This window comes from Manis javanica, chromosome 8 (assembly GCF_040802235.1).
Source record: "Manis javanica isolate MJ-LG chromosome 8, MJ_LKY, whole genome shotgun sequence".
Classification (NCBI taxonomy): Eukaryota; Metazoa; Chordata; class Mammalia; order Pholidota; family Manidae; genus Manis; species Manis javanica.
In genome coordinates, this window is record NC_133163.1 from 40,727,417 (window position 1) to 40,740,106 (window position 12,690).

The 12,690-nt window shown below is 39.6% G+C and overlaps 1 protein-coding gene across 11 annotated transcripts in view; it reads right to left on the reverse strand.

The window, feature by feature from the left end:
- The window catches only part of DAAM1 (dishevelled associated activator of morphogenesis 1), a 289,381-nt gene that overhangs the window by 22,523 nt on the left and 254,168 nt on the right, over positions 1-12,690 (reverse strand). For 10 of the 11 annotated variants that reach the window (XM_073242320.1, XM_037006931.2, XM_037006956.2 and 7 more), the window contains 3 exons: positions 8,860-8,889; positions 7,616-7,722; positions 147-231 (listed from right to left, as the gene is read on the reverse strand). In XM_073242320.1, coding sequence (XP_073098421.1) covers positions 147-231; positions 7,616-7,722; positions 8,860-8,889 — 222 coding nt within the window. The remainder of the gene's footprint in view (positions 1-146; positions 232-7,615; positions 7,723-8,859; positions 8,890-12,690) is intronic. The other variant, XM_037006960.2, reaches the window with a different exon arrangement.

The window sequence follows — 12,690 nt, forward strand, 5'->3', positions numbered from 1 at the left end:
AACAGAGCTGAATGGAACCCTGCTTCAGCCTCTTCAGTTCAGAGATGAGGAAACCATCTGCCAACAGCAACCAGATTTTCTCATTGTCCCACTCCCTGCTCAAAGTCAGTTGTCACCTGTGCTCTGAGATATGTCTGGCAGCTCACCTGTTCCAACATGTCCTTGGGCAGATCTTCCTGCTCATCCATTGTTAGAATTGCCCGTTTAATTTCATCATTAGATAATTTCAACCTGGAGAAAGAATATTTTATTTTGTTGTTAACAATATTGACTTGACTTTTAAAATTTAATTCAAGATCATTCATTTTGTTACTCTCGCTGCTGATTTTCAAGTATTGTTTTTCTCAAAATCCTTTAGTGAAAGCTTATTTCCTGACAATATTACACCCAAGAATAGTATTTTGAAACTGTTTTAACATTCTTTCAGGGCTTTGTAATGCTCTGCTGACACAGAGATCAAAGCTGTTATAGTCTTTCATTTAGTTTCCTTAAGCAAGGAATTGAAAGATGAGAAATAGGGAAATCACTCACATACAACTTTATAAAAAAATATAGTGTCCGTGAATTGCAGAAGAAAAGAAAACTAAGTTTCTTAATTTCATTATATCTCAGGAGTTTTAAAGTTTGCTGTCAGATTAAAAATGGATTTTAAGAAGGTTAGAATCTTTTTAACATGAGAATCTTTGTTACTGTTAAAAAGTTAAACAGTTAATATATAAAATAAAATGTATAAGCACTTCCTAGTTGGAGAGTTGTCACACATATTTCATTTGAGCTTCATAATAACTGTGATTTTTTTTTTTTTTTAGAGAAAGAGGCTCAGAATGGTGAAGTGATTTGCCCAAGGTCAAACATACAGAAAGTGGCAATATCTAACACAAACCTAAAACTCTTGATTGCTAATCATAAATTCTTTTACAAATGTTGGTTATTGTTATATCTCATAGGAAAGGATTTAGGCAAAAAAACAAATCTGTTTTCTGACTACCATAAATTTTTATGATTAATTTCATCAAGGACTCAAGTCTTGATTATGTCAGGACAACAAAGGGTTGACTATAAAAAGAGTCATGAAATTAGAACACAGTTGTAAAAATGTGTTCTTATGAGACACAGCAAATAATATTCTTAACCATGGCAAAAAAAATCCTAATCAGATTATTACTTGTAACAGTAGTCACTCTTTGGTTCTATTTATAAGCATTAAATCCAGACTTATTTTAAAAATCTTACTTCCTTATGAGCTACCATTAATGTGGTATATTAATATTGTCTGTCTTGTCCTCTGGTCTGTGATCTTCAAGAAGCATCACATTTAGGACTGGAGATAAAGACCTAAACACAGAAAATCAGAACAACATGCACAGCCTTCAGGACTAACTCTGGAGGGCAGGACTTGGACATCTAGCTGGCCGCGCTCCATCCTGCCTGGGGCAGTGTGACCCTGGACAGAGTTCTTCTTGATCCTCAGTTCCCTCGTCTATAAAATAGGGACAATAATAACTACATTTAGGAAAAGAAGGATTGTGCATGTGTGTGTCTGTGTGTGTGTGTGTGTGTGTGTGTGTGTGTGTGACAGCATTCAGCAGTGGCCTTGTGGTTGTGGCAACGGTGAGCCAAGACTGAGATTCAAATAGTATTAGGATTTAGTAATGAGTCGGGGCTGGCCACAGAAAGGGCTCACTAAACTCTACGTACATTCTACAAAGCCAACTTCTCTACACCAGCGGAAAAACCGGCAGTACTTAAGTAACTTTGATATTCACATGCAGCTTTCTGGTCATTAAACAGTGCTTAGTAGGGTTATTATGAACACTTCCTAAAGCACTCTTTTATGCATTATTTCACCAGTTTCCTCTCTATATACATCACCCATTAGCCCCAGGAGTATTAAAGCATTAGAAGACATGGTTCTCATTCTAAAGGTGGTTATTGTTTGGGAGAATCAAATGATAAGCTGAAACACTCAAGACATAAGGGTGTGTGACACACACACACACGGCCACCCGTGCTCCCCAGGTAACTGAGAGGGCTGAATGAGCGTGGGCATGGATACAAAGGCCCCGGGAGCAGGAGAGATCCCTGGGGAGGAGCTGGAGGAGACACACTCCACTCCGGATAACTCTGGTCTTTTTCTCTAGCTTTTGATATGAGTCTGTTAAAACCATCCATCCTGCTATTTAAGCTGACTGTTGTTCAATGTGCCAATAAGTAGAAAAGGGAAGGAACACATTTGGGAATCCTATTATACTAATACCATTCCCTTCTACTTCACGTTTTCAAATCCAAATATAGCATCTAGGCAAACTGTATTCTAAAATGAGACCCACTCTGTCACCTAGTCCACGCTTCAGTGGCATCACAGCTCCCTGGACCTGGTGGATTTCTTTGATTGCTTTAGTCATTCTTGAGACAGTCGTTGCTCCATGAACATGTTCACTGGACCATCATGTTCACCCACAAACATAAATGGAATAATTTAGCCAAGTTGGCCTAGAAACCTATGACAGGAGAAAAACTGTATTGTTGCACCAATAATCTAGCGTACAGGCCCTGGATGACCCTAGATTCCAGGATTCTAAAGACTCTTCTGTCAATTATGGGCAAGCACCACAGTGCCACCATGCAAGGCCGAGGAAGAGGAGCATTAGGGAGGGTTGAAACTGCCACTAAGGAAAATCAGTTGTCTGTGGGAATATCTGTAGTCATGAGAAAAGCTCTGCTTATAAGAAAAATTAGCTCTGTGTCCTTTTCACATCGAGTCAAAGAAACTATTTATGGTGTATGTAGTTCTGCTGAGTACTTCTGTTTTGCATTTAAAAGAAAATGAGTTGAAAATCATAGTGAGAACAATACTTTAAGTATCAGATTTGCATTTCATTAGCTCCCCATATGGGGTGTAGAACTTCTTGCTTTTGAAATTGTATATATTTATGCTCCTTAACCCCCACAGGCTGTCTGGACTAGACACTAGCTCTAATTCATAACAATTTTGGTTTCTCTTAATGGGGCCCACAGAGACTCGGAACTTTAATGGACAGTACTTAAGAAAATCTACCTGTCAACATACTGCCTGGCAAGTGGCCTGTTGGAGCGGACAAAGAACTGTGCCCTTGGGGAAAGAGGAGAAGGCTACGCTGCCACCCCCTCCCCACTCCCCATGCTTTTGGAGGTTGCCCAGTTCTCAGTATCATCTGTCCCACAGAATGAGTTGCTAATCTCTGTAATTCAAGGACCCTGCCAATTATAGCTTTTTAATTGCTTTTAAAGCTTGGCAGTGTTCTGGGGTGCAGGAGGGCGGCACCTTTGGAGACATCCACTGCAACTTTCTTTACAAGGCAGGAAACAAACCAGCCATTTTATAGCATTTTTAGTCTACCTTGCTCTACTCAGGTATTTCAAACATTTGCCAAGAGAACTGGAACACCAAGGCATAATTAAAATAAGTTAGGGAAGGATGGGCTCGATCAGCCTTAGCTCTGCTTCAGTGGATTGAAGCCAAATCCCCCTACTTTAAAGAAGCTTTTTGTGGTTTGCTATGTATCCTGGCTGCCATGTTAAGTGAGCATCTGGAAAAAAAAAGAGTGGCAGAACACTTCATAAAACTGTATTTTAGGTGGGTTCATTTTTCAATATAAACCTGCCTCCAAGTTTCTTTCTTTCTTTCTTTCTTTTTTGGAAGGGAGAAGTCTGTTTTAGGGAATAAGCAGAATGAATTTTAAATTGCCACATGTTGCGTATATTCATGTAATAGAGAAATCATTGCTTGGCTTTGCTTAGCACCTGAAGAATGGGTTCTCAGTGTAAGGGACATCATGTCCATTGTGCTCTCATCACATGTCTGTGAAAGGCGGAGTCCCTGGCGGCCTGGAGCTTTGATTCAAGTTCACACCTTCCTGGCAGACTCTGGGAGCTGCAGGTGATCCTGCCACTCATGACCTGAGCATTGTGAAAATGGCCTGCGTTCTCTCCCCTAACTGGCCCCTGGGACAGGGAGGGCTTTCCTTCCTACTGCTGTCCTGGCTCCAGGCAGGGTTGGGGTAGGTGCTCTGACCAAAGGGTCCACTAACCTTTGCAGTGTGGGTGTAAGAGTTTTTAAGGATGACCAAACATTTTGGGCTACCCTCATTAAAATACCCACCATGGAGTAAGCCACCATCAGCTTCCACCTGGTGGGATCTGGTATAATGACTGTCCTATGGGAATTACCTTCTTAGTGAGATAAGAAACAGAGAGGGCCACACTTTGGAAATGAAATAAGCTTAATAGAAAAAAGACAGCAAGCCTGGAATACTTGAGATAAACTTGGAAGTGTTCCTATTCATTGTCTCCATGCAAAAACCAGTCTCCAAGTCCTACTGAGGGTTTTGGTCTCTCTCAATTCTGTCCCTCATCAGGTCTCACCTGGACAATAGAAAGAGCCTGCCTAATGGCTGCCTTCCCTTCCAGCTCTCAAATCCTTCAACCTGTCCTGCAAACCCTTGAGAGAGCACACTTGAAACCTATTAAAAACCTTATTACAGGAGGGTGTTGTGCTCAGTGAGCTGGGCTGGGCGGAGGGGGACAGGTGCCAGGTGATTTCACTCATCTGTGGAGTATAAGAACAAAGCAAAAACTGAAGAAACAAAAAGCAGCAGACTCACAGAAGCTAAGAATGGGTAACAGTTACCAAAGGGAAAGGGACTGGAGGTGGGGGTGGGAAGGGAGGAATAAGGGGAATAAGGGGCATTACGATTAGCACACATAATGTGGGGGGTGACACAAGGAAGGCAGTATAGCACAGAGAAGACAAGTAGTGACTCTATAGCATCTTACTATGCTTATGGACAGTGACTGTAATAGGGTATGTGGTAGGGACTTGATACTGGGGGGAATCTAGTAACCACAATGTTGCTAATGTAATTGTATATTAATGATGCCAAAAGAAAAAAAAACACAAGAACAAAAACCTTATTACAAAGCATTCTCCTGAATAATTTGCACCAATTCCCAAACCCATGGGTACATAAACAGACCACTTATTGAGCAGCTACCACAGGCATCCACCCTGCCAAGTGCTTCACAAGCACTTGGTCAAATTCTCACAAGCCCCCTGCAAGACCACTACTTCCATCATCTCCATTTTATAGATGAGGAGGGTGTGGCTTAGCCCTGGACTGACTCAGGCCCTTACTCTGCACCAGGCATGGATCACAGGCTCACCTGCTTGGCCTCATTTATTTCAGTGGGTTAATTGTGCAAGGGCAGGCCTCTCCTTAGTTATGCTTATGCCCCTCTGGTGCCTCTGCTCCTCCTATCCCCCTCCCCCATGTAAGGGCTACTGCCTCCAACATCCTCTGGGAACCTGCTGGTACCCCTCTCACTTGGCCGAGCTTCCCTCTCCTTCCAGTCAGAAGCCCAAGCCCTGAATTGTTCGCAAGTCATCTCGCCTATGTCATTTTTCTTCTCAAATTAGCCAAGAGCTTCCAAAGACAGTGTTGTTTTAAGTCTCAGTACATCCTGTGACACCCAGCTGAGTGCCAGGCAAATAAATGCTCTGAAGTGGTAAGTCTCTAAGAAAACAGTAGGAAACATGCCCTCACCTCCCTCCTCCCTCCTTTAAGCTGCTAGAGCTCCTTTGGTGTGCAGGAATGCATTGCCAGTGGAAGGCGACAATGAGAGCAAGGTAACCTGCTGACTGGTTAAACAGCTTAACAAAAGATGATTCAGAATTAATTCTGCTTAATTTCTTTTACCTTTACCATAGGACAGAGGATAAAATTATTGTGAAGAAAAGCATGTGGTACTACATCCTCTACGGGAGAGAAGGTTTTAGAGCCTGATCAATAAAGCCCAGTTACTACCAGTGAGGTCAATTAGGACTCAAAATTAGTTTGTTGTGCACAATACATTTTTTAATTATGCTAACTGTAATAACACTTATTCATTAAATTGGATTTTAATAGATAATTTAACGAATATAAGGCAAGTTCTTAAAATTGTCTTCTAGAGAGAGTTTAGACCTATTCAAGTTCTAATTCACCTTAGGCTCCTATACTTTTGAGGTAGCAAGGGAATTACATACCACAAATATGAAACAATTCCTTCAATAATGGGATGGGAAATCTGCCAGAAAGAGTTGTAGCCTTACCTATAACTAGTGTAATTACCCTCACTGGCATCTTGCATGGAGAATAATCTGTCTATGAGAAACTGGTTCATGGCTTTTACTCCTATGAGCACTTAAATAATATAGAAATTCAGAGTGACAGCTCACTTTGTCAAGTTGTTTTAAAGTGTTCCTCTAGACTGTCAAAGCACAAAATAGATGGAGAAATTCTAGGATTAAAAAAAGTCATCCCCAAATTTTCATTCAATTTCATTATTAAATAAGTTATTTGTAAAAAGAAATTGGAACAAAGCAAATTGTATATAGTACAGAAGAAAAATAAGTAGACCTTAAAATTACTTTCAATGGTGTCTTCCTGAGCATGTGTTTGGGGAGCAAAAATGGAGATAAATATGGGGCCTGGCCATTACATGGATTCCAGCCAGATGCCAACCTGAAATGCTGAAAGGATGGTTTATGTTACCATACCAGTTGTATTAAAATTCAGGATTCACTAAGCTTCAATTTCTCTTTTACTAAAAGAAACACTTGCTCCCTAAAGTAATATATATCTGGCTACCAGTCAAGCTTCTGTGCTGCGAACCAACCCGCCATCCTTTGTGTTAAATGAAACTCATTCCAAGACCATCTAAAAAAAAAAAAAGACTATTAACTTTCCCTCTTTCCTCTCCCTGAAAGGGGAGTTACCATATTATCAGCCTCAAAAATACATACACAACATGCTTTCCAGAATGTAACCAATATGACTTATACTTAATGCCCCAAAGTTCAGGGTTTTCTACATCTTTATTCACTTCACAAGCATTAGGTATCTTTGCCTGATGTGAAAGTCTCTTTTAGGGAAAAGAAGAAACTAGATACAGGAAAGCTCCTTGCGATCCCCAGGACGACCTGACACAAGGCCTGAGGCTGTAATCAGATCTCAGGCTCCCAAATTTCCTTTTTTCAAGTTTAAGGTTGTGATGGCTCACTCATTATGAGAAAGATTTCTGAGCAGGGGTGAACTGGATAAGTTTGCATTTCACTAAGGTTTGAGATTTATGTATTTTTTTCAGTCATAAAAATGTTCAAAAGGAGCAGGAATCATACAACCTTGGAGTATAAAGAGGTGGCTTTAGGTAGCAAAATAAAACAGAGAGCTTTCGCCATCGGTGCTGGTCCCAGGACAGTGTTACTCAGGGTGAAACAACTCCAAGGCAAGAAGTATAGATAAAAGCAAAGTCCCTTTTACAGGCTCTCAGGGAAAAGTAAACAATTGATTTGGGATATCCTGCTTATTAAATTTTAGGTGTCTGTAAAAATTAAACTGTAAGAAAGAGGGCACCCAGCTCTGACATGTTCCATTAGGGCAAATAAACACCAACAATTCTCACCATAGACGGAAGAGAATCTGAAGACCTGAACCTTAGCAGAGTCCAATTAGAAGAACAAGTACAAATATGTGGTTTGGAGCCACATGATAGAAAAGTTGGTGCTACCAGAATGTTTAATCAACATTAACAATACCTTGAAAGAAGGATGTTGCAATTCTGAGCTCTCCGACCATCAATCACTGAAAGCTCTTTGACTTTAAGTTTGGAGCTCAGTGTATCATCCATGGCATCTGCTTCTTTCTGTAAAGAACATGAAAGAAATCCATCAAAGTCAAACAGGGACATTCCAACTTCAGACACACACTTTTACTTTATACTTTGTTTATACACGCACACACACACACACACTCTCTCTCTCTCTCTCTCTCTCTCTCTCTCTCTCTCTCTCTCTCTCTCTCTCTCTCTGTGTCTCTCATTTGTAGGAAAAGCTGAGATGGTGAGTAGGTGGTGCAATTGAAACCAAGGCGAAACAAAGGGAAATAATAAGAAAAGCTGATCACCCACATTTGAAAAAGCATTATTTGGAAGAGCACAGAGCTTCTAGGTTGAAAACAGAAAGCATTTATAAATTATCAGTGAGTGGCGCCCTCCTTTTGTCCCCCAAATCCCTATGGTAGCAAACTGAAGAACTGTCACTCTGAATCAAGCTCAGCAGAGGATTGCCATTGCAGGTCCAGCCACTGCCGGGCCAATCACTCCAGAACCATTTGCATCCTGAGCACTCAAAAAGCTAAACAATAAAACCTCCCAAACATCTTCATGTGTAATAGGAAGTGCCGAAGCCCATATGGTACCTTTCATTACCCTGAACCTAATGGACGAGGGGGAGGGGGCAGTTCAAGGCATTAGTTCAATTACTTGAACTAACAATAAAATGCTACTTGCACACTCTGCTGCTGTACAGAAAGCTGTAAGCAATGATGGCTGGTCATAATTTATGGTGGAAGAGGCCTAAAATATTCAGATATAAAATACTGTTTGAGTAAATTGGGCATCAAGGTGAAAATAGACTAACTTGATAACTAGCAAGTTTGATTTTATTAGAGATCAAGATTACTTTAAAAAATGGATCATGGCATTTGAAAAATGTAAGGAAACCAAAGAACACTGGGACTGTGTAACAGTTTAGGAAACAAAGACAACACAGAATTTATAATAAGAGGCACCATGTGATCAAAGTTCAACTGTTTCTCGTCATGTAAAGATTTCAGGCATACCTCTAAATATTCAGTTAAAAGTTGAAACCCAGTGTGGAACTACCTGGCTTTACATTACCTATCTGTAAAAAAAAAAAAAAAAAAGGGAAAACCAAGACATTCAAGCTTACAGTGAGCCAAGCAGTTATACTAAGGAAGGTTTAGGTAGTAGCTCACTTACCTGCTTGGAGTTACTGTTCACAAAGAAATCCTACAGCCATGGCAGAGGCATGGAAAAGGCAAATCAGACACATGCAGTTTAGAAATCACAGCAATAAAAGGGGGAAAGTCAAAGCAGTCAAGGATATCAGTGACACAGGGTAAGAGATGACTTAGGCCCCTATGAGCAGCACTGAGAGTTGATGAAGACGAGAGGGCCCGGCTGAAGCTGTGATGAAGAGCGCAGTCCTGAACACTCAGGGTACTGAGAGAGGATGGCATGTGCTGTGCGGCATTCCCAATGACGGCAAACCAAATTCAGAAAATAAAGGGCTTAAAACCTCCTAGAAAGACCCAAGTTGGAAAAGGAACAAATCCTCTTTGAAAGGACCACTGGGCTTCATTTATTCAACATGATTTTTACTTGAAGCAAGAAAATATCAATTAGTTCCATCAACTTGAAGAAACTACTCCCATTGTCGCGTAGTACCAGCAAAATATGCTTTTTTTTTGGTGGAAATAATCTCTTGTCTTCTTGTGTCATAAGGAAGGATTAAGAAAAGTTCAACCAAGATCAAGGCATCAATTCAATTACTTAAATTAACAATAAACCACTATTTGCATACTTTGCTGAGGTACAGAAAGCTATAAGCAATGATGGCCAGTCATTATTTATTGTGGAAGAGGCATAAAAAATTATATATAAAATACTGTTTTAGTAAATTGGGCACCAAGAAAAAAAAAACAGACTAACTAAGGTCAGCAATATAAACCCTCAGTACCCCTTGAGGGTCCAAACAAGGCCTGTGGGTGCTATGGGTCGGTATGAGGAAAAAGAAGAAGCAATTAAGAGACAATAAGTGATTCATGTGTGTGCAGCTACTGGTGGCCCTGTCCCAACTGCCTCGGGCTGTTCAAGCATACAAGATCAACAGCCTTTTCTTGAAACAGTTCATAGAACAGATCTGGAGTGGAGGCGAAAGAGGAAGTAATTGACATGTTATGAGTGAGTTACAGCTTTCTTTGCATATTTTTGCCATGCTGGAATGAATAAGCTTCGGTGTACAAAACGCACCCTGGCTTTCAGACCAACTGCTTGCACAACCACCATTTGCTCAGCAGATTCCTTAAGGCTTCACTGGTCCCAGCAGCACTGCCAAGGCCAGTTTTACACAGATGAGCTGTTTCACATCATTCTTTGGTGGGAAACAAAATGTGTCCTTCCCTTGATTCTCCCATACAAGGAGGGATTGCTTTTCTAGAATAGCAATTAAAAAATCAATTGATAACCACAAGAAACCTTTTTTCTCCTCTGATATCACAGTTTTCTTTTCTCCCAGTTGAAACTATCAGGTTTTCTACTCTGAAACTCCTTAGGACTCTCTCTGTAAAAGCATTTTCTCTTTCCAAGGGTGGAAAAAACTATGGTGAAGTAAACTCCATGAGGTCTTCTTATCCTGCTTTTCTCTCTTAAGGAGACAAGCTGCTAGCTGAATTTAGATCCTGCTCATACTGCTGGCCCCAAAGAAGAAACTTCTATGAAGTTCTCTGGCAACTCATTCTTTGTAAGTTCCCACTGTCAGGAAATTAAGACACCTGATTCCTACTGTAGTGGGCTATAGGATCAGGCAACTATCATTTACTAGGTATATGCTCATGCCTTAGCCTATCTGTAAAATGGGATTAATGGCTGGATTATAATTGTGAGGATTAAGTGTGATAATGCACGTAAAGCACTTTGTACAGTACCTGATGCTAATTTATGGACTTGATATTTGGAAGCTATCATACAATTATCTTACAAGCTGATGATCAAGTCTACTTTTTTCTTCTATTGCTCCGCTTTCAGCTGAGTTGAAGAACAGCTTATTGAGATCTCCCATTGGTAGCCAACAGCAGCAAGAAGTGTTAACAGTTAATAGTGAAGTAATGCATTTTATCTTTCCAGAGGTGAAGATCAGGAATGCCATGGGAGAGTTTGGTTAAACGTTAGGTTTAAAATTTCCATTCTTTAAGAGTCCTTTAATCATCACATTTTAAATAAAATCACAAAGCTTCTTAGATGGGGCATGTTAAAAATAATGATGCTTCAAGCCCTATTACAAACAAGTTAACATTCTTTTTGAAACCTCAAACTATTCGCTAATTATAAGGCTTGGGCCAAAGATGATAGAATTGTCTATATTTTGCCCCACCTAACAGGATGTCTGATATTTTCAGATGATTTTTGGTGTAGGGATTAGGGGCTGGACAAATAGGAAGTTAGGATTTACATTTTCAGGAACCAAGTGCTAACAGATTCCTACAGACAGGGTTCTACAGTGAAATGGTGACTCAACACATCACACATAATATTCCCTACATGAATGTTTTAAATTTCTTTTTGAGGCTGAGAATCCTTTGTAAATCTGATAAAAGCTGAGGATCCTCTCCAGAAAAATGCACATACTAATATTTATAAAATCTTCTATTTGATTAACTCTTACTGTGGAATCCAGTTATTGAACCTTCATACTTTATTTTGGTCCTAAGGAAAACTAGCATTAAAAGTTTCTCTTCTGCCTTCAAGTGCCATGACTAAGAACCAAGATTATTGAAATAAACATCCTAAATTGTATTTTCAATGTTAAAACCAGATATATAGAATAATGAAAAATGTAAAAAGAATAAAAAAAGAAAATTCTTTGACTATTTATAAATAATAATAAGATGCTAATGAATGTTTCAAATGAGACCCCAAGAATGACTTGTAGAGTACCCATTAGCAGGAGTGGTCAGATCCAGAGCTGGGGATAGCATACCTCTCTGTTCCCCAAATCAGATCAGACAGACTTGGAAACATTGTACAGTTGATCTTTGAACAGCATGAATTGGACTGTACAGTTCCACTTACACATAATTTTTTTTTCAATAAATATAGTAGAAAAGTTTTTGGAGATTTGTGACAATTCGAAAAAACATTTCCTTTAGTTTACTTTCTTGTCAAAATACAGTATATAATACATATAACACAAAATCTGTGTTACTAGTAAGGCTCAGTCAGGATGGGCTATAGTAGTTAAGTTTTTGAGAAATCAAAAGTTAAACGTGGATTTTCAACTGTGGGTGTGCCAGGAAGTAGGGAGGGTGGGGGAGGAGGTGAGCCAGCGCCCCAACCCTGGCATTGCTTAAGGCTCAACTATACTATGTGCTGATAACAGGACCTGTAAAGAAGGGGTGTCATCAGAGTTGGGAGGAGGAATGGAAATAGTGAGTTGTTAATTTATTGCTACAAACACATACCTCCCATTAGATACCTGCAAAGTTTATTTCCCTCTGTCCAACTGCACAGATAGAATTTATAACATCTATAACATCTGAAGATGAAAATTTCCCACAAAAGCAAGATGAATATTGTTTAACTGTATCTACAATAGTACTATTATGCAATGTGCCATGTTATGTATTAAAATATGTCTTTTGTGACTGGCCTGGGAATCATCTATAATACAGTTTCAATGAGAAAAAGAGGTTCTGAGATTCAAGGAATTGACTTTCAAATGAACTTTTGGAATGTGAGCAGGGGAATAACTGCTCGCTATTAAAGTCTATCTCATGTGGCACATAAGCTTCCATAATCAGCTCTGCACACCTTTGTATTCATACTAAAAAAAAAAAAAGAAATTCTGAATAGGAATGGTCTTGTTCTTAAAACTGCAGTTAAAGAAAATGCATTACAAAGCCTGACACTCATAACAAATAAAACCAAGGTATAAGAACAAAGTGGAATGTAGAGTTATGCCACTTGTAGACCTGCCTGTGCCAGCTGTTTAGACACTGAATATACACAAAGCTGTATTTTTATTATCTGTGA